General features: G+C 33.7%; 4 protein-coding genes and 1 long non-coding RNA gene across 7 annotated transcripts; 1 reads left to right on the top strand and 4 right to left on the bottom strand.

The window, feature by feature from the left end:
• Window positions 1-534: 534 nt before the first annotated feature.
• Window positions 535-2,946, bottom strand: LOC7488133 (actin-depolymerizing factor 2). The gene is made up of 3 exons (XM_002314159.4): window positions 2,771-2,946; window positions 1,106-1,371; window positions 535-996 (listed from the first exon to the last, which is right to left on the bottom strand). The coding sequence occupies exons 1-3, from the start codon at window positions 2,771-2,773 to the stop codon at window positions 846-848; spliced, it is 420 nt and encodes a 139-aa protein (XP_002314195.1). The 5' UTR covers window positions 2,774-2,946; the 3' UTR covers window positions 535-845.
• Window positions 2,947-5,487: 2,541 nt separating this feature from the next.
• LOC112328636 (uncharacterized) lies at window positions 5,488-8,101 on the bottom strand. The gene is made up of 3 exons (XR_002983703.2): window positions 7,796-8,101; window positions 7,594-7,701; window positions 5,488-5,848 (listed from the first exon to the last, which is right to left on the bottom strand). It is a non-coding gene; the product is annotated as an uncharacterized LOC112328636 (long non-coding RNA).
• Window positions 8,102-9,078: 977 nt separating this feature from the next.
• On the bottom strand, window positions 9,079-9,807 carry LOC18101997 (histone H2B). The gene has a single exon (XM_006378947.3). It carries the CDS (start codon window positions 9,724-9,726, stop codon window positions 9,280-9,282), a length of 447 nt encoding a protein of 148 aa, XP_006379009.1. The 5' UTR covers window positions 9,727-9,807; the 3' UTR covers window positions 9,079-9,279.
• A 9,098-nt stretch (window positions 9,808-18,905) lies between these two features.
• On the top strand, window positions 18,906-22,595 carry LOC7488135 (ras-related protein RABE1c). Its single transcript, XM_002313414.4, has 9 exons — window positions 18,906-19,071; window positions 19,215-19,344; window positions 19,926-19,998; window positions 20,097-20,197; window positions 21,109-21,174; window positions 21,429-21,526; window positions 21,826-21,888; window positions 21,962-22,054; window positions 22,160-22,595. The coding sequence occupies exons 2-9, from the start codon at window positions 19,272-19,274 to the stop codon at window positions 22,238-22,240; spliced, it is 648 nt and encodes a 215-aa protein (XP_002313450.1). The 5' UTR covers window positions 18,906-19,071; window positions 19,215-19,271; the 3' UTR covers window positions 22,241-22,595.
• Window positions 22,596-23,283: 688 nt separating this feature from the next.
• Window positions 23,284-26,616, bottom strand: LOC7489275 (uncharacterized). Of its 3 annotated transcripts, none has more exons than XM_024608993.2 (6): window positions 26,352-26,616; window positions 26,167-26,224; window positions 24,512-25,522; window positions 24,334-24,396; window positions 24,055-24,253; window positions 23,284-23,639 (listed from the first exon to the last, which is right to left on the bottom strand). In XM_024608993.2, exons 2-6 carry the CDS (start codon window positions 26,167-26,169, stop codon window positions 23,575-23,577), a joined length of 1,341 nt encoding a protein of 446 aa, XP_024464761.1. In that variant the 5' UTR covers window positions 26,170-26,224; window positions 26,352-26,616; the 3' UTR covers window positions 23,284-23,574. The 3 variants fall into 3 exon arrangements, with proteins under 3 accessions (XP_024464761.1, XP_024464758.1, XP_024464760.1); XM_024608990.2 differs by having other exon boundaries at window positions 24,334-24,399; window positions 26,352-26,612; XM_024608992.2 differs by having other exon boundaries at window positions 24,334-24,399; window positions 24,512-25,519; window positions 26,352-26,612.
• Window positions 26,617-27,482: the final 866 nt, after the last annotated feature.

The following is a 27,482-nucleotide window of genomic DNA, read 5'->3' as shown; positions in this document are numbered from 1 at the left end:
CTAGGGAAAGAGCTGCTAGTTCATTGCAGAGCTACTTTGATTAATAAATTAATTTCCAGTTAATATTATATTTTGGATGTTAATTTTTAAAAAACTCTCGTTTACTCTTCATTTTATAAAAGTTTTCAGAAATAATTACTCCCTCCATTTCATCATCATTGTTAACTATTTTTGCAGAAAAACCACAATTTAAAAAAACACAAATTATTCATTAATTGATGTTGACTTTGAACCAGTATCTAGAAACACTTATTAAATTTCTTGTAATGCACAAGATTGATATGGGGGGTGCATTTTTAAGATCAGCTATAGAGGGATCAAGGTTTTTTTTTTTAAAAAAAAAAAGTTCTAATTCTAGTAGGTTATTCCTTTTCTACCTCTATATTGCTAATTCTTGTATTATATATTTAAAAAGGACAGAAATTTGGTATATATAAAACTTAAAACTTTCAAAATGACTAAATAAAATAGAACTAAAATTGGGAAAGGCCAATTGGCTAGGATTAAAGAAAAGCAGGACTTCTGATGCAAACATGAGAAAGTGTCAAAGCATCCATTTTCGAAATGTATAAAACAAATCCAGGTTTTATCTACCATCAGATGATGATACACCAGAGATTGTAAGCACAGCTATAAAGATACACATCGCAGAGGTTCATTACAAGATCGATCATAAAAGCATAATAAAAAAAAATTGGTTTGGTTCCAGAAGAGGACTATAAGATAAAACTCAAACAAACAAACCAGTATCATAATCCAGTCAGGTTCACCGCCACAAGCTATGAACATCCCGCTTATACGTAGAGTGCATAGAACCCTCCACCGCGAAAATGGGAGACTTGTATTTAGCTGGCACGGCTTTTAATGACATCGAGACCCATTTCAGTTGGATCGGTTGCCTGCAACTCTACCTGAATACCATCTAGTTCTCTCTTGAACCTGTCCTTAGAACTAGCATAAATCATCTTGCTTCTCACCCTTGATGTGTCGGGACACCTTCGTAAACCACACAGAAAATTATGAGCGTCAGTTAAAAGTGAGAGCCCAAAAACAATAAACGCACATGTGTGTGTGTGCGCATATAAACAATGTTAGATTTCACTACCATGCAATGAAGAAGATTCTGCTCTTTTGGACATTCTCTTCAGTCACAAAATCAAAATCATAAACAGCATAGCGGCACTCATCAGCAGGGAGGCTTGCAGTAAAATCTTCATAGCTTTGGGCAGGCTCGCCAAGCTTTTCCACAATAACCTGCTTTTGCTCTTCTTCGATCTTGTAAACTATGAAGCGGTAAGTTCTTTTAGCCTTGAGCTCCAAAAACTTCAGCTTGCAGTCATCATGCACTGCCATACCAGATGCTGCATTGGCCTGTACATTGAAACAGATATAATATATGGTAAGACGGAGAAGCAATGAAACCACTCATGACAAGTTTTAACAAGAACCTCTCTTATTATATGATTGATCCATACTTTATTAACATGATAAGCCTTAGGGGTGGAGAAACAACATAAACAGCAGAGCTTCAACATTTATGGTATTAATTAATGCACAATGGATCACAAATTGCTACACATAATATCCAAAGTTGTGACATCGGTCATCAAAGTTTTTAAGAGAATAGAAAGAAAGAAGTTGCAGACTGGAAGTCTTGAACATTCAAGAAGATTGAAAGATAACAGCACCACATTGACCAGGATTTTTAAAATTTATGAACACCCTGGATCGACCTTTATTGAAAAGCCCACATTTTCTCCCTACCAACACATTACGGATTCAGTAATGGACCATGCATCTTCTCACAGCCATTCCACTCACATAATTGACTGGAACAAACATCCTATCCTATAAGGCAAAGTAGAAGGCATTCAGACGATAAGGATAAAATCACTGAAGGCATTAGGCTTCTAAGAAAGCTGAACACTTGAACTCTGTTTGTTATTAAGTAATAGAGAATAGAAAAAAGAAGCGAAGTTGCAGCACACAGGATTTTGTGGCAATTCGTAACCTACTAGTTGATGTTTGACAAGACTAAGTAAAAAAACAAAGCCACTTTGTAAAAAACAAACACAACCGAGGCGTTTGCCAAAGGGAAAAATAGATTTTTTTTATTTTTATTTTACATAAAAATGAGACAGATGTATATAGCTAAGTGAAGCTCTAGCAATATTAGCAAAATGTTAATAATAAATTAAGATTAAAAAAAATAAGGGATCAAAATCAGCCATTTTAGACTACAATTGTACAGACAAGGATTCCATTAAGAGAAAAAAAAAAAAGAGTCCCAGATAAAAGATGGTATCATGTCTGAATCGTCATCTTGCAACCAACCTAAGATATAAAGCAGAATAAGCCCAATACCCTAATCCAACTTGTTTTCGCCATGTTAATGGTTTTTCCAGTTTCCAATCCATGTACGTACTATTTTCCACTCGATTGCACGCTAACAAGAATTTTGCAGAATCGCGGGCTAAATTCCTCATTCCTTGTTGGTAATCAAACACAAGATGGAATTTGATGCAAATAGCACCCGACATATATAGATCAAATTAAAAAAACAAATCAAGATCAATGGATCAGACATTAAAAAAAAATATCAAGTCTCCAAACCAGAAGATATTAAGTCGAAAGATCTGAGAATCAAAATAAAGTAAGGCAAAATCAGATCTATAAAATTTAACTTGATCGCCTGTAGGTGCAAATCATAGATCAAAACCAAGAATTTGTTCGATGCAATAAAGTAAAGAGTGAGAAAGAAGAGACTGACCATGGTTATAGGAGGAATGGAGGTGGTCTACGAATGAGTTGGATAAATATCAGACCCGGTAATATAGAGAGATATTTATAGAGGGAGAGAGAAAGAGAGGGGACGGAGTTGGGGTCTGCTCAAATTGTGAGCTAAATAGAAAACAGGGTGGCGTGCTACTATTTTTTTTTCCCCGATAAGAATTCAAAATAGGTAAGCGGTGGCGTTGTTTTTCAAATATATTTATTTAAATAATATTTTTTAAAACTTATTTTTAATATTAATATATTCTAAAGATAAAAATAAAAAATAAAATTTTAAAAAACTCCTATTAAAACACCCCGTAATTTATCATCATGATTGTGCTCAAGCATGACAACAGGACATCGTACCGACATCCAATTATTATTATTATACACATGATGTCTTCGTAAAAATGCTATTTTACGAAAAGAAAGCTATTATGTAAATTAATCCAATAAATACATTAAAAATTAATAGATAGATAATTAAAAAATATATATATATAAAATTTTCTTTTTCCGTCTTCATCTCTGCGTGCATTTTCCTATGCTACCAATATCTATCAAATTATTCCGTGTTGATGCATGCAGGGCTTTCTTATATGACACCAACGAAGCTCTTTAAAACCACATTGGTTTAGTTTTGAATTTATTTTTAAAAAAATATTAATTTCAGTTTTATAAATTTTAAAATTATTGAAAGTTTACATGGTTGTTAACTTCAAGATTAATAAAATTAGTCGAGGTGTGCCCAAGCTAACCTGAACATCCATGTTAATCTAAAAAAAAATACTTGTAATTTTCTATATCTTTATAGAAATTTTATAGCCTTGCTAATGCTATATATGTTTTTAGCAGGAGAAATTATATTCGATCGAGTCTATGGTGAATCCAAGGGCTACGGCTTTGTACGGTCCTCTTATGAAGCTGCAGCCAGGATGGGTTTGAAAGAAATGGATGGTCTGGACTCTGGCATGATCCCTTTAATTATCATTTTTAATAACTATTATCCTGCTTGTTTAATGTTTTGTTCCACAGTCTATTCCGGTAGCTGGATGACAGAAATATCTGTGTACATTATGCACATAAGGGGTGACGAGGAGGGGCGTGTGTTGCGTCTGATCCATTACAGAGTGCGAATTTAATATGTTTGGTTCGTAGTCTTGGAGCAGTGCTGGTGTTTGTTTAGAATCAGTGGGCTTGTTCAAGTAACATTTCTGCCATGAAAACCCAATCATCATGTGTTCTTTTACTTTTTAACTACTTTACTGCATGTCAAGATAACAAACACTTGTTCTTGATCATCTTCCAGAACTAAAAACAAAATGATTTCGCGACAGCATTTAACTATTACAGGTTAGATGCGGACTGTCGACCAAGGTTTTCCTCCCTTGAAATGGTTCCTCAAACATGTCATTAAGAAAGAAAGAAACGTTTTTGTTACTTCTATATGTCTCTCATTCTTTCTTTCTTACCCAGTTTTGTATTGTTTGAAGTTCTGGTCAGATGGGACTCGGTTTCTTTGAGTGGAAAACCAGCACGCTACTAAGAGCAGTGCTGGTGGTGGTTCCCTCTCCTATTTGAACGCTGTTCGCCTGAAGAAAGCAGGCTGACAAGTACTCTAAACACTGCAAGCCTTGCCCTAAGTCATCAGTTCTGGTATACTGCATGTTAAAAAAATAACAGGTAAAAGAATGGATGAGAATTGGAACAGTATGTATTGGTGACACTATCCATTTCCCTTTACCAGAAACCTGATGTGGCGGGTCTTAACAAATGGATGGATTCAGACTTGAAATCACCAGCAGCTTCTCCTTCTAGGATTAGCAGAATCCTAAATGATTTGGCTTGATTCATGAACTGGATTAATTGCCTTCCGCTTCTCTGCAGTCTCTCACGCAATCTAACTCTTCTTTCTTTAACATCTTCTACCTTTCCCGTAATCTGTTCTCAAAATTTCCATTATATTGGTAAAGCCATTAGACCCCTCGGTACTTCAATTGCTGGCTACTTCATAACCTAAAAGCTCCAAAATGCAAACACTCAGAATCGGCCTTCTTTACACTTGAGATTCCAAAACCTCCCACTAATTGCACAGTACCCAAACATCAACATGGCTCTCAACTATCTGAGGGATTTCCCTTGAATGTACCCGCAATGACAATGACAACGCTGGTAATCATACTCGTGACAGAAACCGGAAGAGACGGCTGCAGGCACTGTAATAATTATGAGTTTAAATGTGTAGCAAGCTTTGCTATCATCTTGTTGGGATGAAAAAATTATTTGGGTACCAAAGAAAGACAAGAAAACAAAGTTTAAAAAAAAATGATGCATAAGGAGAAAGATCTTGAGGCAAAACATAGAGTGTAAAATGGATACACAGTCGACTAAACAAGGCATCTTGGCTGGGGCAAAGGAAACACTTGAAATGCAAGAAACGCAGGGTGTGACAGTAACCGTTTCTCAAGCCAAGAAAGGGTTCGAATCTTGTAATCTGTGGTGAAAGTTAAAATCTATCAAATTGGTCCTCTAATAATGCAATCCATTAGACAGCCTATGAGGTAGCATATTATCACAGTTCTCAGCCTCTGCCCACTGAAATAAACAGTTCTCTTCATTTGGTAACATTTCATTGTTGATAAATGCAGAATTGGCTTGCACCAGATGAAGATGAAGAGCGGTGCCATCTCCGAGGGCCCTCACCTTTTGAGATTCTGTTAACTGGAATCCACTCAATTTCGTTTTATTGGTAATACTGAGCAAACTTTACAACAATGTAACTTCTCCTTTTACAATCATGAAGTCAAGTTGCTCGTTCAGGCAAAAGCATGAATACAATCAAGTGCTTAGGCAAAGTATAAAATCAAATGCATTAACTTTCTCCTTTTACAAATTCTCCTCTCTGCAAGATTCCTAATTTGTCTTACCAATACGCTTGTAGCAACATTTGGTCATGCTCACCCTTTTGGTTTCCTAATCACCCAACAAAATTGGGGAAATAAAATAGAATCGTACTCGATCATCACTCGGTATTTTTTGCCTCTTCAACAAAGATCAGCCTTCCATTAACAATCTGTATGCCAAAACAGAAAAAAAAGGAATAACAGATGACAAACTACCAAAATGGCAGGAATGAAAAATCAGGTAAACAAGTGTTGTCAATGCTTTAAGTCACATATTTCACAAGAGCAATGACCATTTCAACTTAATCATGCATAAAAAGCAGTAATATAATGAGTTTGACAGAATAAGGTTGGTGCTGATGTTTCAATTTTTTGTATGCAACCTGAGGAAAATTAAAGTGGACTTAAATCCAAGAACTGAAAGAAGTCTGAGAGAGACAGAGGGAACACTTCAGCTTCCATCATTTCAGTTTCCAGAAATCAAACAATAAGTTCAAACAAGAAATCAGAGGCTGAAACACCACACTGTGAAAAAGATAACAAAAATATATAAACGCATGAAAGATGAAAAGGGCAACAAGTTAATTTGATAACCATTAGGAAACAAAACTTTCCTAATAACTAAGCAGGAATAAGATAGATGTCAAAATGAGAAGAATTGACAAGGTAAAAAGAAGCTGTACGGATAACAATCACAATAAAAAATATTCGATTATTCTGTGGAAAATGGGCATGATTTGAGAATTTGCAATCACACCAAACATTGAAAGTATAAGCACACTGTAAATAACAATTACTCCTGATCCATTCAGTGGCGCATGATAAGAAACAGTAACCCCCCAAGCAGATTATTGTTATTGTAAAACCTTTCCAGATTTTGTGTTTTTTGCTTCATTTTTTTTTCTGTGACAATTTAAAAATAGTTTTTTAGTGCAGGTGAAAGATCCCGGTTTGGACCAATCTATTAACTAATCTAACCGGCAAAAACTACAAAGCACATTCTTGTTACAGGTAAATTTAATTTGGCAAAGAAAGAAATGAGCCTACATTAGAAAAATTGCCATAAACAAGAGAGTAATATGCCAGAGCTAGACCAAATATTGACTATTGCCCAGAAAATGGAAGAAGGTCCTTACATTACAGTGGTCAAGATTGAAACCATTAATGGATCTTGATGTATCTTTTGCTGCTAAATTATCTACAGTAATAGCGGCCTACTTAATCAGTTTCCCAAACATAATAGTCTCTTCTTCTATATGTATGCATGTGTATCCATATTACAGGCTTCACAAGAATTATCATCTAAGATGCTTAAACAATGCAATATTTGCTTTATAGAAAAGACCTAAAGCGTCTAAAATAAAGGCTTTCTTAGAGGACCAAGACCCATCTCCATTTTAGCGGGCCTGCAACCTCACCACCATAAATGACCAGAGGAGGAGGAAAATTAACATCCTAGAACCAAATAGTTCTGAAAAAATCTACAGTCTTTTCTCCGTTGCCTAATTTCCAATAACTGATATGCAACCACTTCAACCTAGCAAGTAGACTGCAGGTAGGTAATATATTTCAATGAAGACTTTCATTACATAACATTCACTAATGTTAAGGCGTCAACTGAAGAAAACGAGGGAAACACCTTGAAAACAGAGAACTGAGGAAGCATAGGCTTATTCCACTATGAAAAGCTTAAAACAAGAGTGGAAGTTCTTGCATCCAACTTGGATACAAAAGTAAAGTGAAAAACCGGAGAGCCTATCCATTGCTGGAGAAACCCAATTTCCTTTATCCAATATCGAATAAACTACTACCAGTTAAACATTAAAAAAAAATGGAGAAGAATTTCCTTTATCCAATATCTAATAAAATACTATTAGTTAAACATAAAAAAAATGGAGAAGAAAGAAAGAAATACCCTGCCATTCATGGCCTCCAATGCCTTGTGCGCATCAGTCTCTGACTCGAACCGTAACAAAACCAAACCCTTTTGGCTTTTGAGTTGTTGGGTATACAACTAGCCTAGCTGCACAAACAATCAAATTTGTTTTAGAACAAGAAAAAACATGAAGAATGAGTAAACGATTTCAGGTGCTGTCTTAGCAAGGAAAATCTCTTACCTTCTTTAACAACACCAAAGGGTGAAAACAAACTTTTGAACTCATGATTTGTTGTGTACGATGATAATCAACTGACAAAAAGCTGGAAGCCCATTCATTTTGCAATCTTCTTCTTCAGAGTCCAGACAAAGTGAAACTGCTGCGGCGCCAGCGGGGAACCAGCAAACGGCGTTCCTTCAGTACAGGCCAGTAATTGAACAGTAGACGACATGTAGCTTAAAAAAGAAGTGGATTATTATTTGATTCGTGATTTTAATAAATAAATAAAATTAGGTAACCATTTGTATTTGTAATCAAATTTTTCCAAGCTTACCTACTATAAATAAATAAATAAAAATAGATTTAAAAAAATAAAAAATAAAAACAGCTTTACTTGAGGAATTTGCTCATGCTTTTCAAATAAAGATTACTTACGGAAGTAATTTAAGATGTAAAACATTCTTATACTTGATAAGTTTGAATTCTCATAAATCTCGATTGTCTTAGGACATTATCACAAAGACAAACCTAGAATTGTGATTTTCCTTTAAAATTAAAGGAATTTGAGATGTCAATGTATTTAATATTTTTTTTATTTGAATACCTTTATTTTTCATATTAAATTAATTAGCATGCCTTATTTTTACTAATAATAATACAAATACTTTGGGCAACAAGTAATTGATGTGTTTGCTAGAAGATGAGCGGTGATTTTAATATAATATTAAAAAATTAATTTAAAACAAAAAAAAATTCTTATTTGAGTTCTTTTTGTTTTTTTTTATTTATTTCAACTTGGCAAATTTAGTGATCAGATTTGTTTATTGGCAGATATCTCTTTTGATGTCCTCTGAAAATCGCATAAACAATCTCCATCCAGTCAACCCTGCTTTCTTCATAATTTAGTAACCTATCCTTGCACGCATAGAATTCATTTTAGAATTGGCATTGCTCTTAATACTATCAACAGACCTGTACAGTGGACACCATATTTACCATAAATGAGGTGCGTGTCCATGGAAATCACTGCCAAGCTTTGGAATTTCGAGTTAAATCTACCAGATCGTAAAAGGCATAACCATTTTCCCAGTTATTATTATTCTTTTTGGGTAAAAAATCTCTCCTGTGTTAATTCATGGTTGCTATTCCTTGGGGAGTCTGAGAAGTTACTGCTGTTGATGGTCATAATCAGATTGAAAAGCACGTTGTACCTGAAATCCAATATGGTGAGGAGATGGCATGATTGAAATTTGTGACAAAGGTGCATTTCAATTTTCTTTCTGGCTTTTCATCTATAGAATTGGTAAAAGGAAGGAATTTCTTTGGCTATGCTTTGTTTTGTTCTTGCAGATACATGAAGAAACAGAGGAAGTTGTTGCTATGCCTCCAAGCAATGAATAAGGATTTGAGTAAATAAGCAGATCCAAACTCCCCCACTTACAATTTATAAACCCTAACACTAACACGCATGGTTAGGGAAAACCCAACTTTACCACAACAACAATTCAAGAGCTTGTAAACTTAGTAACAGCCTTGGTACCCTCGGAAACAGCATGCTTGGCCAACTCTCCAGGCAACACCAACCTCACAGCCGTCTGGATCTCCCTTGAGGTAATTGTGGGCTTTTTGTTGTACCTGGCTAACCTGGAGGATTCCTGTGCTAGCTTCTCGAAAATATCATTAATGAAGGAATTCATGATACCCATAGCCTTGCTGGAAATCCCTATGTCTGGATGAACTTGTTTTAGGACCTTGAAGATGTAAATCTTGTATGTCTCCGTGCTCTTCTTCACCCGCTTCTTCTTCTTGTCTCCGGCAGCAGCGCCGCCTCCTTCTTTGGGAAGCTTCTTCCCTGCCTTCGGCTTCTTCTCTGCCGGGGCTTTCTCTGCCACTGTCTTCTTCTCCTCAGCAGGCTTCTTCTCGGCGGGCTTCTTCTCGGCTTTTGGTGCCATTTCGAGAGAGCTTGATTGCGAGGAGTCTAGAGGAAGAGGAGGATATTTTTTTTTGGAAGGTTGCGTTCTGTGGAAAGAGTTGGGTGGGGATGGTTTATAGAAACAGGATGTGGTTGTGTGATTGGTTACTGAGATTTTACACGGATCGACGACGTGGAGTTTTTGGAGCGTTGGATTGGGTTCGAAAAAGTTAGTTAATCGATGGTAGAGAGCGTCGAGGTGAGGATGGCATTTGCCGCGGAACGGTAGAAAATGGGAATTCTTTTTTGAGAATGTAGAAAATGGGAGTTTACTTTTTCGAAGGATGCCATTTTTTATTCTAAATTCTAAAAATAATGCTTTTTTTTCAATTTGTTTTTTTGAGCAAGAATTCTTAGAGATACTAAGTATAAAACTAAAAGGAATGGGGAAATAGTAATCCGTGTTTTTATTTTTTACATTTTGATTTTTTTTTTATTGATTTTTTTAATTTATTTTTTATATAATGTGTTTATAGGGATTTAAAGTTAATAATTTATTTTAATTTAAATTTTATATGATTTTCGCAGTATCTTAGCATTGAGTTGGTATTAAAAAAATATTTCAACCTTGCGGTATGGTTTATTTTTTAAAAAAAATTAGTTAAATAAAAAATAATTTTTAAAAAAACTAGGTTATTAAACTTTTTGGAGTCAATAACCTGATCTACGAGTTTGGCGAGGTAATCTTAGTTGTCCCGGTTTGTTGATTATCTTCTTCTTCTTTTTTTAATTGAACTCGATTATGTTATTATTTAATTTTTAATCATATAGTTAAAAGAAAAATAGTTTCGGAAAAAAAAATATTATTAAATTTTAGAAAGTCCATGAGCTTGTTGATGGTATGACGAGTTTAAATTTTCTTTTTTTTAATTTATTTTTTTATTTCATCATTTGATATTGTATTGATTGAGAGTTGAGTTTTACAATTTGTTTTGTTTTGTTTTTTGAGAGGTTATCGTAGTTTTAAAAAAAAATCTTGGTACTGGTTTGATGCTCGATTTTACGATCGTCTATTTTTTTATTATATAGTTAAATAAATAATAGTTTAGAAGGAAAAAAAATCAAGTTATTAATCCCAATGGGGTTTATTATCCAGTTTGCGGTTTTAATATGTTGACTCGAGATACCCAATTCACTAGTTTAGCGGGTTACCCATCAAATCTGATTTATTTTTTTAGTTTCTATTACTTTAATTTTTCTAATTGTTTTTTTTATTTCACTCTTCTTTAATATTAGATTGGTTGAGAAATAAAATTCATGGTTTTTTTTTTACTTTCGATAAGGTTATCACGATCTTAAATAAATGTTTTTTTTAGGGTCAGTGACCAATTTTAAAAGAATCTAATGTTATCATAAAATTAAATAAAAATAATTTATAAAAACAACAAAGTTATTCAATTTAATGGATTAAAAAACAACATAAATGTCCGGTAAAAACATGACATAACTTTTTTTAAAAAATTAAAACAATAATTTTTTATATCGAGATGATGCTAGATTGGATCGACCTTGATCAACCGGTGACTTGGGCCATGGATTATAACAGTAAATGAATCAATACATTAATTATGTGATGAAAATAAATATTATTATGAATAATTTATGAATCATGAATATTTATGAACTATGAATCTTCATCATAATTGATAAACATTCATAAATTATGTGTTTTAATTTCCAAGTCCTATAAATAAATGTCTAGGTTGGGTGGGAAAAAAATGCAAGAAATTTCCTAGTGTTTTTCTCTCTTTGTCATTGGTTTTTTTCAAAACTTGTTTTTCCACTATTTCTTTCCACTCCAGATCTCATGTTTGGTATTTATAGAAAAATATATAAATATATGCATTGATTTAAATTACATTATTACTATATTTTATATTTACATGATTATAAACTAAATATATTTTTTTAACTTGTAATATTTTGGACAACACCTCTCTCCACATAAAATGAAATCATAGCACAACCCCCCTCCCTCTCTTTCCCATGGCGTAGCCAGCAGCCGCCCTTCATGCGCCGGCAGGCAAAGATATATCATCAGTCTCCTTACCTTTGCTGTCAAGAAATACAAGGATCTTGTATCTAGTATGCGTCAAATATTATACATAATCTTCTAGATCGGAATATGTAGAATTTGTAACAATTTTTTCCATTGCTTGCAAACATGGCAACGATGATGATGATTGTGATGTACCTTTCCTATCTTGATTGATTTGATAGAAAAGAATATTAAATCTGGCATGGACCTTCAAGATTTTGGCCAGATCTAAAATTTCTTGTCTAGTAATTTTCCAGGAATTGTTTTTTTAATGAAAAACATAATCTTTGAGTGTTGTTTATTTTTGTGTTTTAAAAATGTTTTTGAAAAAATTTAAATTTTATTTTATTTTATTTAAATTAATATTTTTTTAATATTTTGAAATTATTTTGATGCATTGATATCAAAAATAATTTTTTAAAAATAAAAAAATATTATTTTGATATATTTCTAAGTGAAAAACACTTTGAAAAGCAACCGCAACAACACTCTCAAACAGGCTCAAGCAGTGGAATATGGTCGAGTCTGTTTGGTGACATGGACCGTAACCTGTTTCACAGTGTGGTTGCGGTTGTGGTTCAAAGTGTTTTTCGCTTAGAAATGCATCAAAATAATATTTTTTTCATTTTTAAAAAATCATTTTTGAGATCAACACATCAAAATGATCTGAGAACATAAAAATATTTTAATTTTTACCAAAAAAATTGATAAAACGCGGGTTAACACGCGTTTCCAAACGGGGCTGAAGATTTGACGTATCACTAGCTATTTCATCTATGCTCCATCAAATGTCTGATATATTTTTTAAATGCAAAAATTAAACATATAGGTATGTGTAACACAATTTTTTAAATTAATAATATAAGCATATATAAAAAACTTTATGTATGTATTTAATTAAATAAATTAAAAATTATATATATCAATAAATAGAAAAAAAATCATTAATGATAACTAAATACGTATGTGGAAAAGTCGAGAAGCAAATCTAGATCAAGATATTTGATTTTAAAACATGGATTATTCACCTGATTATATTAAATAAATTAAAAAAAATACTTAATACAAAAATAAAAAATAACAAAGAAGGGGAATTACTTTCGATATAAATTAAAAAATTATACATGAAAAAGCATGTTTTTTTAAGAAGAAAGAAATAAAAAATGGTTAGGCGCTTAGAAAAGGCATGTGCAAGGGCTTTATTTTTTTTTTAAAAAAAATCAATTGGTTGTCTGTCCCAATATTTTTTGAAAAAAAATCCAAACAACGTATCGCCTGATATTTCCTAGATTTCAGCCACTACGATGCCCTAAAAAACAGGATATATGTTTTTTTTTACATAAAAACTCATTTTACAACTTAATTTTGACCCAAAAACACCTTGAAAACCCCATAAAGAACCTTGTAAAAAAATAACTCAAAATCAACCCAAAAAAAAACCTCTTTTAAAGTTCAGATCTGATTTTTTAAGAAATTTTAAGATGAAAAAAACATTTAAGTTGAACTTTCCAAACTAAATAGAACATTTGAGACTTGTTTTAGCAGCTTTCGGTTGGCAAAGAACTTAAGTTCCTTTTCTTCGGATAGCAGCAGCACCTGGAATCTTTTTTTTATTGAAGCAGCGACAAAACGGGTGCTCCTCAGCCACACCTTTCCTCAGCTGCAGTGGCAGAACCAGCAACAACCTCTTCTTTCCAGCAGCGGCAGTGTTGTTTTCATCAACTTGATTTTAAGTCACACCATCAGCAACCAACGACAGCAGCTCCTCTCAACAAGCTGCCACTGCGAGCAGCAGAAATCCTCTTCTTAGCAAGTTGTCATCGTGAGCAGCACAAGCAGCGTCCAACGTCCTATCTTCAACCAAGAGTAACGTCCAGTAGAGGTTCCCTTTGCCAGCAGAAGGTAGACACGGGGAGGGAACGAACAACACAAGGCAAGACAAACAAAACAGGGAACCAGAGAAAGAACGGAGAGGAGGTAGCATCAATCAATTCTTCTCCAGCGAACCAAAAAAATCAGAGAAAGAACAGAGGAAAAGAAGTAGCATCGGTTAGCCATTACCCCATCATCCGGCTTCTTCTCTAGTGAACCTGGTAAGCTCTTCTTACTGTGCATGCAAATTATAATTCACTTGCTATTGCAACTTCTGAATTATAATTCATTATGTAGCAGGCGTGCGCTGTCACGCACACCTGCTACACAGTCGGGTCACTGGTTTAAGCAAATAATCAGGTTGGGTCCAACCCAGCCGTACGGGCAGGTGTGCGCTGTCACGCACACCTGCTACACAGCCGGGTCACTAGCTTAAGCAAGTGACCAGGTTGGGTCCAAATCAGCCGTACGGGCTGGGTCGGACCCAGCCCGAGAGAAAAAAATTATATATATATATATATATATATGCATTGATTTAAATTTATTTTACTGGTTTATTCACTGATACCAGAGTTAGAAATACCATATATTTTTTTGTTACGTAATATTTACCAACATCAGAGTTGGAAATTTTCGTAGTTGAATATTCACTGACGCTAGAGTTGGAAATATTACAAGCATATCATCATAGCTTAAACCAACAAACTCTTAGCAATTTAAGACAAAACCAATAATGTAGTCTGCCTCAGATACGACGCTTAAGGGGTGATAATATCTTTCTTTTTCCGTAACCAGTTTCGTACCATAGAATCTTTATTGACTAGTTAGGGTTCCTAGTGACCATAATATTAGGTGGCGGCTCCTTAAACTAGATCTTTTTTCCCAAAAGAACAAGATGTTAGATACTTGTTCTTTTTCAAAGAAATTTTTTTAATTGGTCGTCGTGATGTCCGGGCGTGACATCATGTTTGACTGAGTTGCATACTTTTAAGGCCATGTTGGGGCAGTTTTGACATCATCGTCTCCTAAGACAACCTGGAGTTGGTAGAGAGGGTACATATCTTTCGTTTGGATCAAACTTTGCTTAATTTGATTGTCTGTAACTTCATATTTATTCGTTTTAAGTTGCTAACTCGATCAACCAAAATTGTCAAAATAGGGATGCTTGGGTGATGAACGACGTGTCACTCACCTTCTCTTCATTAAATATGAATGCCATATCATTTGGGATTGAAAATTTTCAATTAAGTCCCTGTTGTTTCAATTTCTTTTAATTGCAATTATAATTGCCTCCCAACTTTTAATTTCATGCAAAATGATCCTTTTCAAACTCAATTGTCAGCCCTAAAGTTGATCGCTATTTTCATTTTATTTCTTGGTTCTGAATTTGTGCATTTTGACCCTCAATTGACTAACAAACTTTTAATTTTTTCAATTTGGCTCCTTATTTGGTCAATTTCAACCCTTAAATTCATCTGCCTTTTCTAGTTAGATCATTGATTTTGGATTTCTTCAACCAAGTCCGTAATTACCAATCAAACTTCAATATTTATGCAATTAAGCCCCTGATTTGACTAAATTAACTCTTAAAAATTGCAATTCGACCCCTATACTTTAATTTCTTATAATTGAAGCCTAAATTCAATTGAGTCCTTAAACATCCAATTAAAAATTTTTCTCCTTATATTGAATTTTCTTGCCAATAGGGCCTTCATCAGTCGAAAACACACTGTTAAATTTTTCAATCTTGTAAATTTTGATCTTCCTCAACCAGTATTCGATAATTTCCTAGGCGTTCTGGTACATTCTTCTCACTGATATATATATTTTTATTATGTTCCAACATTTTTTCATTTTTTATATTTTTTATTTATATGGGGGCCCAAAAATGATGTTTCAATGTAGCAATTGCAACATTGTCCCGTTTTTCCACGATGTTAAAAATAAATTTGAGATCTTACATGTCTTTATTAATGCATATAATTTTTATTATATTTTATTATATATAAGTATTGATTTTTTTTATTCACAATTATATATTTTACTCACTGTCAAAAAACACGTTAATAACATCTATATATTAATTCATCTCCGTTTTAAAAAAATTATTCAACATGCAGCTAGATTTGTCGAATAGACACATCAATATTTGTTTTTGTATTTATTGATATATATAGTCCTTAATTTATTTAATTAAATTCATGTATAAACTTTTTGATTTATAATTAGAATTTTTATTGTAAAAAGACCTATGCTTGCATATTTATTTATTTTTGTCAAAAAAAAAAAAAACTAACCAATAGCAAATCACGTGTTAAATAACTATGAGTTTCAATGTCAAACATGTTAAACTTTCCAAGGCTTAGGGAGGGCCTAGATGCTATTCGCACAATGATGGCATGTTGGTGTTTATTTGACTTTAGTCCGCAGCAAGATAAATAATGTCCCTTATTTGCGGCAATCAATATACACTGAACACCAATAGCATTTTAGACTCTACTATGTAGCGCCGTAGTTCAGATTAATCATCCTGATTATTTTTATATTTTAAAAATATTTTTTTTATTTTAAATTAATATTTTTTTTATTTTAAATTAATATTTTTTTTAATATTTTCAAATCATTTCGATGTGCTAATATAAAAAATAATTATTTAAAAGATAAAAAAACATCATTTTAATACATTTCCGAATAAAAAATAATTTAAAAAACAACTGCAATCATATTACTAAGCAGACATAATATATCAACTAAAAGCATGTTTATAATATTTTTTTTATTTTTAATATTAGCATATTAAATGATCTGAGCAAAAAATTAATTTGAAATAAAAAATAAATAAATTTAATTTATTTAAAAATATTTTTGAAACACCAAAATAGACTCTAAGCAAGCAAATCTAATTATTTAATGCAAAGTTCCCAGTGTATAACATAAATAAATGATTTGGAGATTAATACAAAAAAGAAAAAGGAAAAAAAAAAAGATAACAAAAGAAGAAGAAACAAAGAAGAAATAAACTAACAAGCTGTATACTTCTAAAATGTGATTATTATAGCCTGGTATTCAGGCATTAAATAATAAAAAAAATGAAACTGCAAAAACTGAGGATCCTCTTTTACATAACCAGACTATGATTGAGCCATAAGCATCTCATTCCAGATGCACTGCCCAAGGATCCTCAGTTGCCTAATTTGATAAAAATAAAAATAAAAATTGTGCTACAACTTCAACCGTACGTTTGCATCATCATCATCATCATCATCATCATCTGATCTTCATCAGCTGATCTCGCTAATGTTTGCCATCATCAGATATATGTCTCGCAGTTGACATTTTAATGGAGGACACGAATGTTTTCTCAAGGAGAATGAGTGAAGGAGAGATTGCTGAGTTTTGAAGGGAAAATAAAAGTTAGTGGGGAACTTCTAAGCATGTGCTTTGCTACCCCATCTTTTTTGTTCGACTTTAGTTATTTTTACGATTAATAATGTGGAGGAGAAGCATGGGGTGTTCCTGAAGTGGAAATTTGTGTATTTCACACTTCTGGCAGTTTTCCGTCACACCGTGCCGTCTCATTTTAATTTGTACTACATGGCCTTTCATTATATATATAGTTTTGAAAATACAATTTTAAAAAATTAAAATGATATTATTTTAAATATTTTTTTGAAAAAACATATCTTTAATTTAATTACATTGAATTAATCAAGTTGATTTAATATATTAGTCGTTAAAACACCGCTATATCCCTGTAAAAATAAAAACACAATTTCGATATTTAAAAAGCGTACTTATTGGAAAAGGCAGTCATAAACACCGAATAAGATTATTATTACCTTTTAAAAGAATGGAAGGATATTCGAGAAAAAGAAAAATATTAGTCGTGCTCGATAACTATCATCGATGCCTTTTTTGCATGTAAAAAATAAGTTCCCACTTGAAAAGTAAAATTGCATAACATTGGCACGAACTTAGCTGCAACCCCGAACGAATTTCGATCTCCAAGAAGTGTACTTGTTGGGAAAGACAGCTATAAACCTCGAACGAGACTAGCTTTATTTTTTAAAAAAATATAAAAATACCCGAGTAAATAAAAAAATATAATAATCATGCTCGATAACATTGCATAACATTGGCACGAACTTGGTTGCGACCCCTTCCCACCAGCCATTTGATAAGTCAAAAGGGTCAATAAAACCGAGATGGAGGAAGTGATGTTTATATATAAATAAAAAAACCGGAAGAAACATTGCAGTTTTTTCACTCTTCGCCATATCTATATTGCGCTCTCCTAACTAACTATATTAATAAGACGCAGATATATATAATCTCATTAAAAAGGTTAATGGCAATACACTACCATAAAACCCAATGCTAAACACATCCTTTTCTTGCCGTTTAATCAAACCAATCATTTGACGGCAGAAGAAGAAGAAGAAGAAGAAAAAAACTTGAAATGGAAGTTTCAGATTCCACCACGGACTAAACAAAACAAGACAACCTTGTAATGCAAAGCAGAGACAGGTTGTTAATTACTAGTTTGTCTTAAAAAGCAAGCGAAAATGAGGAGGTCTCACTGACCGGAATGTCATGTTCTGATTCTTGGAATTTACTGGTCAGCCTACAAACTACAAAGCACAGCCATCACATGTCAAAGCCTTATAGGATGATGTACCCGGAGTTGTTTTTAAAAATTATTTTTGATATTAATATATTAAAATATTTAAAAATATAAAAAAATTAATTTAAAATAAAAAATCAAATAATTTTTTTAATTTACAAAATATAAAAATAGAAAAGCTCAAAAAAAAAACTACCGTAACAAATAAAAGTTAAAATAAGAAACTCATTAATCATGAGGGGTAGCTCAACTAATCAGACTCTAAGTTTATTCTCTTATGATTACGAGTTTAAATTCTACGGGGTGACAGAGAGTACAGTAACGCTGTTTCTTATAATATCTTTTATTTAATATATTAAAATAATATTTTATTATTTTTTAAAATTATTTTTAATTTCAATATATCAAAAAAATTCAAAAATATAAAAACATATCAATCTACTGTACTCTAAAAAAAAACGTAGCACAACTCTTGGAGATTTGTGTTTTGTTAAATATATAAAATATATTAATATAATTTATTCAAAATTATAAAAAATACTAAAAGAACATATTAATTTAATATTTTTTAAATTAAAAATATTTTTTAAAAACTAGAAAACGGAAACAAAAGTTGTCCCTCCAAATATTCGCTAAAAAAAAATTAAAAACCCCTCTCTCCTGGTCGCAAAAAGCTATGCGTGTAGAAATCCCCCTTGCCTCCCACATCTGACCTCTCGGAGACCTGCCCGCCTATCTCCCCCATTCTCTCTCTCTCTCCACATATTTTCGAAGAATCCTGATCTTCAAAGGTTCCTCTTCCTCCTTCTCTCTGTCTTTTCTTTCTTTCTTTCAAACGCACAGATCTACTCTTATGTCCTTCTCGTTTTGGTTATTGATTTTGTAGTTGCTGCTTCTCTTTTTTTTTTTTTTTTTAATTGTCTTCGTTGTGCAGAGAGGGTTTATATATTATTATTGTTATTGTTATTTCTTTTTTGGATTTCTCCGTTCGATGGCTGCTCCCCCTGCTAGAGCCCGAGCCGATTATGACTATCTCATTAAGCTTCTCTTGATCGGCGATAGCGGTATGGATCTTTTATGCTCGTTGTTTACTGTTTTTCATCTTTTGTTTTTTGTTTTTTTAAGGATCCCATGATTTCAATTCAGGTAACATATCTACTAATGTATGCTCCCACTTGATTTATAGTATAGGAAATGTTTTAGTTTTTCATGTAAAATTGGAATATCTGATAGCGGTGAGACAGCAACATGCAATCTGACATGAATTGCATAGCTGATGGTTGTTCTTGTTGGGATCTTGTGTCTATCAGGATTCGGTACTATGTAGGAGGAGGGAGAGAACGTGCTTGCTACCTAATTAGATTGTCGGTAGTTTAGCTCTTTGTCTAGCTCCCCTTCCCCCTCTGTATCTCTCCATTTATTGATATGATATCTGCTAATAGCTTATAAAAAAGGATATAGATCCAAATATGTTGGCTACTTGATGCCATGTTTTTTTCTCCTTGTGTTTGATGTTATTATGCTTTCTTTTTTTTGGAAATGTTGTCTGCTTCACTGGTTTTGCATAATTGCTAAAGTTCAAGTTTATTCTGCAACATAATATTGTGCTTGAGATTTCAATCTTTCCTGTTGTTTGCCGTTGCAGGTGTGGGCAAGAGTTGCCTTCTTTTGCGTTTCTCTGATGGTTCCTTCACAACTAGTTTTATCACTACCATTGGGTGTGTATTCCTTGCATTCTGGGCTTAAAATGCATTAACTGGTTTTTCTATCTTGAAGAACTTCTCTGACCTTCCCAAGCTCATTCTTTATCATGCAGTATTGACTTTAAGATAAGAACCATTGAGCTTGATGGCAAAAGGATTAAGCTTCAAATTTGGGATACAGCTGGGCAGGAGCGGTTCCGAACAATCACAACTGGTATGTTTCTCTTTTGTAGATACTGTTTTCTCAGTGATAGAAAGGGAAAGGATATTTGTGAAGTCTGCTCTACTTAGGTTTCTCACATTTCATATTGCTCATAAAGAATATCAAACTGGTGGGTTCATGTATGAGACATAAGTTATCCACTTGAAGATTTTCCATGCAGAACCCGCCAATTTGATAAGCTCCATTACTCTCTGGGGAAGTGTTTTCTGTGATGGGGGGAGAGATATTCTTACAGTTTTCATTTTTTTGGGTGGGTCTGGGGGTGTGGCTGAACAAACTTTTGAATGCCCTACTATGCAACCAAATATGAGCGTTCACTTTTTGAAGCAGGGGCAATGTGAGAGAAAATTTGTGGTTGGCTGTGGCTGGATGAAGATTAATCCTAAATAGTTTGGGATTAAGGCTTGTTTTGTTGATTACCAGGATTGCATAAAGGCTCTAGTCCACCTCGAGGAATATCCTCTCAAATTAGTATTGATGTGAATGGCTGACATTGGCATCAGGGAAGCCTGGATTTCTGATGCATGAATTGCAGCTTGGTATTGCCTAAGTTTTATGCCTACTAGTTCATGACACTTGGACCACTGCATCGTGTATGTGAAGATCTTTACATGGTTAGAATTGTACCATCAGACTAACCTTTTACTCTGGGTATTTCTAGGACAAGACCATTAGATCTTAGATCATAATCGTCAATGCCTGGCATTTGGAGTTTTGTAGTTCATAGAACTGTGTTTCTGGATTGTTATCTGTGTTGTCTGTCATGCAATTGTTATAAGTTGATTTGTGCTTCATTTCTAATTCATGTCCCTGGAAATTCATTCCATGTCAGCTTGCAATTGTTATAAGTTGATTTGTGCTTCACTTCTAATTCATGTCCCTGGAAATTCATTCCATGTCAGCTTATTATCGTGGAGCTATGGGTATTTTGCTGGTCTATGATGTTACTGATGAATCATCTTTCAACAGTAAGTTTCTGTGTTCTCAATTGATCAAAACTTAAGATTGCTGTGCAGATTTTAAGTGGAAGAAATTTTGCTTATCTGAATGTGCTGTTTGATTTCCCTACATCACTACTGGCACCTTCTCATCCACATTTATTTTTATGTGGTGACAAGTATTTGGGAAGTTGTATTGCCTTTTACTAAACTATTTCCTTTCATTTCCGCACCTTTCTTTTCTTGATAGTTTTCTTATAAACCTGGCTTATCACCATTATCAGACATTAGGAATTGGATTCGCAACATTGAGCAACATGCTTCTGATAATGTTAACAAGATATTGGTAGGGAACAAGGCTGACATGGATGAAAGCAAACGGGTATGTTAGTCAGTTCTGCAATCAATTAATACTAGCTGTTAAATTGCTTTTGATTGCCATTTTGGAAGTCTTGCTTATATGATTATATCTTAGTTGCATTACCAAGGTCGTTTATTGATCCCAGTTTTCAGCACATAGAATTTTTTTTTCACTCGGGTATTCATAACAGGAAAAAACTACAGTTCTGTGATTTAATTTATGGTTTTAGCAATTCATCTCTCTGTTTCCTTCACTCGGGGGCTGATGCTCATATCAATGTGAAATCACTGTATGATTGATAACCCTTATTTTTCTTGTAGGCTGTACCAACATCGAAGGGCCAAGCACTCGCTGATGAGTACGGGATCAAATTCTTTGAAACTGTAAGTAACACTTGCAGAATTTGAAGCCAATTGAAATAGTGTTGGTATTTATTGAAAAATATGTGCATTACAGAGTGCAAAGACGAATCAAAATGTGGAGCAAGTTTTCTTTTCAATAGCAAGGGATATAAAGCAAAGGCTTTCTGACACTGACACCAAGGCTGAGGTATTTGAATTTCATGAGCTCCTGTTTTGGATTTGACAAGAGTGAGGGGCTTTTCAATCTCTGTTACTGTTTGTTTGAACATTTTGCTTGGGTTGTGTACTGCAGCCTGCAACATCAAAGATTCATCTAGACCAGGCGTCTGGAGCTGGTCCAGCTGCCCAGAAATCAGCTTGTTGCGGTTCTTAAAAGCAAACGGGTTGCACTTTTGTTGAAAAAACAGAAGAGATGGACAAGAACCAGTGCTGATAACGGAAAAAAAGGGGGGCTTGTAATTTATCTCATTTGTCATTCTATTCAATCTTGTTTTAGTGTGTTAAATTGCAGTTTATCATTATAGAATATTATTCGTGTCACCAGTTGGGTTGCTTGTGGAAAATATTCTTCCTCTTTTTTTTCTCCATTGCCTTTCTTCATCGCATGAGATTTGTACTGGCATTACTGTTAGGTTGTTTACGATGTAAAAAGACAATTACGAATGGTTTCCTGTAGCGTGTACTAGAATTGCACCGAAGAAGACAGCACCATGAGCGTTCAAGATGTATTTTATGAATTTTTTTAAAGTTGTTTTTAATGTTTTTTTATTTAAAAATATTTTAAAATGATATTTTTTATTTTTTAAAATTTGTTTTTAATACCAAGATATCAAAATAATCTAAAAATACTAGAAACAAAAATGAAAACCAGTTCATCTGCAGCTCCAAACAAGGTTTTCTTATCCTGTCTTTCATCTGGGCGAAGGCTTCAAAAACCTAGTTCCGGACGTATACTTCGACAAAAATGACCGGGAGTAAAGTAAGCCTCGATTGTTTGAAAAATAGAAAACTGAGGAGAATATACTCATACGAGCTCTGGGATTTTGTGAGATTGGAAATACATGCCTCTGATGAAATTGTGAAAGCTAGCTTCTGGGAAGTGAAGAAATTAGAGCACAGCACACGATTGGAAATTTTGATCGGAAATTGGACAGCAGTAAGGAAAAGAAGCATCCAGCTGCTCAGCGCCCCCCTTGTTCACTGAAAATATAATGTGAATCTGTCTGCTTTTAGTACAAGCCAGATGACCCAACATACCATATAAATCTGATCTTAAACTCGTGACCATTAGAATTAACCCATCGGTCCAACGTATGGTGCCCCCATTCGTGTCCAAATTCCTCCAAGTATTCCAGGATGTTATGTACAATAATACAGCACAATGAAGAACAAGTTTCCCGCATCGTGGCACAAGGGTGAAGCATAAGAATGATCAACTCTTACCAGAAATTTCCAGTAAGAAAGCCAGTTCAATTGTCATGGTCACCAAGTGATTTACACAGAAGTTTCCCTTTGGTTTCTTACATTGTACTTAGGCACCCAATCTCACTGATTCAATATCAAAATACAGTTTTACATGAACTAGCTGTTCATCATATAACAGAAAGCATCATTTGACCTGTCTCTGAACGGCATTCCCTGCAGTGCATGCATGCTTCTCTAGCCAGTCAAGCTAGTTTCTATGCACGCTGCAAGCAAAATAATGCTTTACAGCATTAGTTCTTCCTTCCCATAGATACGCTGGAGCTCACGAGTTGCAGCTTTGAACGATTCTGAGAAAAAGCGAAGAGGGGCAAATATAAGGGAGTAAGAACGCAACTACTAGCAAAATTATCAAATGCAAAATGGTCTAAATTTTTAACTCTCCCCCTTTTCTTTCTAAGAAAACAAGGGCAGCTAAAATTGCACAAGCAAAAGTGTGGTTGCACTTCCACCAAGGGTATTCAACCAAGGCAAAGCTAAATGCCTTGCATTTGCAATCAAGAGATGGCAAGTTCAAAACTCAAGGAAGTTACTTCATGCAAAATATCTAGTAGCGGATGGCTGTCTCAAGATTTCCTTTACTTGGTAATGCCTTAAATAAATGGATAATTGTATTTTACAAGTGTGCTTGTACGCACAATGAATAAGGGACAAATAATTCTAATTGTATACAAGGTAAAAAGTCAAAACAAATATTTCCATTACCTTTCCAGATGCGAAAGGATTTCTGATTAATAGGCGCACCAAAAACAGTTTGAATTGCGTCAAATAACATGCTTTCAGGAGTGTTCCTTAATTCTTGTACTATCTGATAGATAGTTTTTCCATTTTCGAAGCATATATGATTGTTTGGATGTTTTGTCTTGCAACCAGCATGGCGTTCAAACTCATATGCATTGAGCACCTTACACCCAAATTATAAAGCGGATCAGTAGTGTTTGAAGAATCCATCCAGACAAAGACTAAAGCCAATAAAACGCTCACCTTGGAATAATTACATGATTGGCACCCACAAAGATAGCCAGAACCTTTTATAATGCCACGAAGCTCCTTGTTACATGCAGAGTACAAGCCACAAGGTCACTAGATTGAAAATACAAAAGAAAGAAACGGAGAGATTTTTTATCAGAAAAAAATAGACTAAAATTTTAAAGAGATTTACCTTGCGTGACAAGGAAATATACTTTACAGGGACTCCATCAAGCATACCAGTTGAGATCAAACTTCTGACATTCGAAGGAAAGCTATTTGGAGCTTCTTTTCTGGTAGTTTTCAACTCTTGTCTGTTCTTAGAAACAGGTTCGGATTTGGATTTAGTTGCCCGAGTATTACTTGCAACTGCCTTGGCACCCAGCTCTTTTTGATCAACTGCTTCTCGTGTTTTAACTGAAGATTGATCGTAAGGGTGGTCATAATTGTTGATTGGCCTACAAACAGGTATAATATCATGGGCATCGTCAAATCCTCCAAAGGATAATAGATTGGTGTCCTCCTTTCTATATGTGTCACTTATTGGAATGGCACTGTCATCAACTTTGATGTAAGTGGAGCTCATTGACCCAATGTGTGCATCTTCTTTATTGTAGGTATGACCCATCACTGTGACATTATTATCCTCATCAAATGCTTGCCCCATTGATATAAAGCTACTTTCACTTTCCCTGTTGAAGCCCTGAACAGTGGAATTGTTACTGTCACTTTCAATTGCGAAACCATGTCCCTTTGGGACATGCATACCACTGTCAGAGTCCTTAACCTGATTTACTTTGACTTTTCTAAAACCACCATAGTTAACACAGGCTTCAGGATCTCCCATAGCATGAGATATAGACAGGCTAACAGATGCATTTGAGTCACCAGTTCCAGAAGGATATAAATTCCTTTCAGCAAAATTGACAGACCTTGCAGTTTCAGCCCCAAATAACCGGTGAATAAATTGGTTTGGGACAGACTGAAAACCAGGGGTGTTATCCCAGGAAGGAGCATTTGCACTGGAAATTCCAGAAGTCATGGTGCTGTTTGGAGTTTGCACTGCTTGCTTCTTGCTAGGGAACAACTCAGGCTCAGCATCATCTATAAACCACTGATGAGATCGTTTAGATTCAAGCCTGGATGGATTCCCAAATGCTGGATCTCCATCTGTACCCTTTGACATCCAAAATCCCTTGTTCTGCTAAACCCACAATGGAACAATTATTCCAAGAAGAAAAGTAATTCATATTCAGCACCAAAGTATTATTCCAGCATATCTTTACAACTCTCAAAAGTATCCATACCATTATCTTCGACTAACAGCCATAAACCCCATGCACAATTTGGGAATTTTGTCATCTTAAAACAATTATCATACAACAAAAAACTCACAGTCCACCCTTTCAAATTTTACTCCTGAGAAAGATGATATTATCAACAATTTCATTTACATAAAGTGGCAGGCAACTAGGCTCGAACTACAAACTCCAATGAGATTACAACAAATGCCTCCGGGTAGCAGCAGATTTAGGAACTTATTTGTTTCTATTCGGATCATCAAGCAACCAATTGGGCTTATTAAACAACAAATGTACGCAATTTCCTCACTAATATGTCTAGCAATCCCTCTATACTCCAAACTTGCTAATTACAGTTCATAAAAACACAACCACTTTTCACAAAATATTGACTTTGCCGAGCACAACTACTAGCGTTGCATGAGAAATTATCGGGTACCCTCCTTCACTTGCATGAAAGTAAGAACCATTAAGATAAACTACCTATGAGTCCCATTTTTATGCGAGCGAGCGAGTTAGTAACAGGATTACCATATTCCATACATACCATTTTGCTTTGGTTCTCCAAGGTCTCGCCCTTCTTTCTTCAACAGATCATTTCCAACCTTTAACATAAATTTTCAAAAACAAAAAAAAGGTTGTTTCAAGCTCGAAGTCACAGATATGAAAACCCCAATTAGATAATATAAAACCTAACCCTAAAAAAAAGAGAGCTTGGAGTTTTTGACAAACCTCAAAATCTTTAAGATGGTTGGGAAACTGATCGGAATGTTGACTACCGGTCTGCTGAATTTCTTAATGAACAGTAATCAGCGATGAAAATCGAATATAAATAACAGTAGTAAATTAGATGTGAGCACTCGATTTTTTCTCGTGACAGGGAATTGAAAATGGGAAACATCTGCATTCGCCGTTACATTTATATCATCCGTACACGTGTGCCAGAGAGCATCGAGCATGCACCGTTAGTGTTGTAAAATATTTTTGCAAACGGGGTTTTTGTTTCTGTTTTTTTCGAGGAAAAAGGGCACGGGCAGACTTCTGAGTGTATGGGGGCAGCCGCCATTTCGTGAGATTTTATTTTATTTTATTTTAAATTATTTTATTTTATTTTTAAGTTGTTTAGAGTTTAGACATATTATATAAAAAATAAATTTTTTTAAAATAAAAATAAGTTAATGTATTTATTAATAAAAAATAATATTTATCATATTCTTAAATACCCCCAGTAGATATTAAATCATCCAATATTACCTTCTATAAAGTTTTAATTTTACCAATAATGGTTTAGTATTAACCAATATTGGTGATACAAATTTAATCAAAATTTGATAGTAATCAATCTGAAATGACATTGATGAGTATATTTTTTTAATAGTTATTTTATTTATTGATAAAAAAATAAAATATAGATATTATCAATTTCCATTTAAATCTCAATATAATATAATATAATATATATGAATTAATATCGTCTACATATATGTAAAACATTTATATAATTTTTAAATTCAACATAATGTTTTTATACCTTGATATTTTGACAAAAAACACATATGTATAATATTTTATAATTTCACTATTCAACCCACTCTTTTATTTTTATAGTGACTAGTATATATTATATTATGACTAGTAAATATTAATCAAGCAATATATAATATAATATATACTCAAAACTTAATAAATAGAGTGAATATATAAATTTTTTATATAATGGTAATAGGTAAGGCGTGTTTTTTATATAATATATACTCAAAACTTAAAAAATTGGATCGAATTAATTTTCACCTTGAGATTTTACAATTAATGTTCTGTAGTGGATCGACATGCTATAACCATTCAAGGTCAGAAAATCATTTA

This window comes from Populus trichocarpa, chromosome 9, assembly GCF_000002775.5.
Source record: "Populus trichocarpa isolate Nisqually-1 chromosome 9, P.trichocarpa_v4.1, whole genome shotgun sequence".
Taxonomy (NCBI): domain Eukaryota; kingdom Viridiplantae; phylum Streptophyta; class Magnoliopsida; order Malpighiales; family Salicaceae; genus Populus; species Populus trichocarpa.
Note: the sequence above shows the minus strand (reverse complement) of the source record. Positions and strands in the feature narration are given on the sequence as shown.

Excerpts from the sequence above, each read along its gene's own strand:
- LOC7488133 (XM_002314159.4), bottom strand. Across the intron at positions 997-1,105 it reads AGAATCTTCTTCATTGCATG|GTGTCCCGACACATCAAGGG; the intron begins GTAGTGAAATCT and ends TGGTTTACGAAG.
- LOC18101997 (XM_006378947.3), bottom strand. The coding sequence starts at position 9,726 with ATGGCACCAAAAGCCGAGAAGAAGCCCGCCGAGAAGAAGCCTGCTGAG.
- LOC7488135 (XM_002313414.4), top strand. The coding sequence starts at position 19,272 with ATGGCTGCTCCCCCTGCTAGAGCCCGAGCCGATTATGACTATCTCATT. Across the intron at positions 19,999-20,096 it reads AGTTTTATCACTACCATTGG|TATTGACTTTAAGATAAGAA; the intron begins GTGTGTATTCCT and ends TTTATCATGCAG. Across the intron at positions 22,055-22,159 it reads ACACTGACACCAAGGCTGAG|CCTGCAACATCAAAGATTCA; the intron begins GTATTTGAATTT and ends TGTGTACTGCAG.
- LOC7489275 (XM_024608990.2), bottom strand. Across the intron at positions 24,254-24,333 it reads AATCATGTAATTATTCCAAG|GTGCTCAATGCATATGAGTT; the intron begins GTGAGCGTTTTA and ends TTTGGGTGTAAG. Across the intron at positions 23,640-24,054 it reads ATCCTTTCGCATCTGGAAAG|AATCGTTCAAAGCTGCAACT; the intron begins GTAATGGAAATA and ends GCTTTTTCTCAG.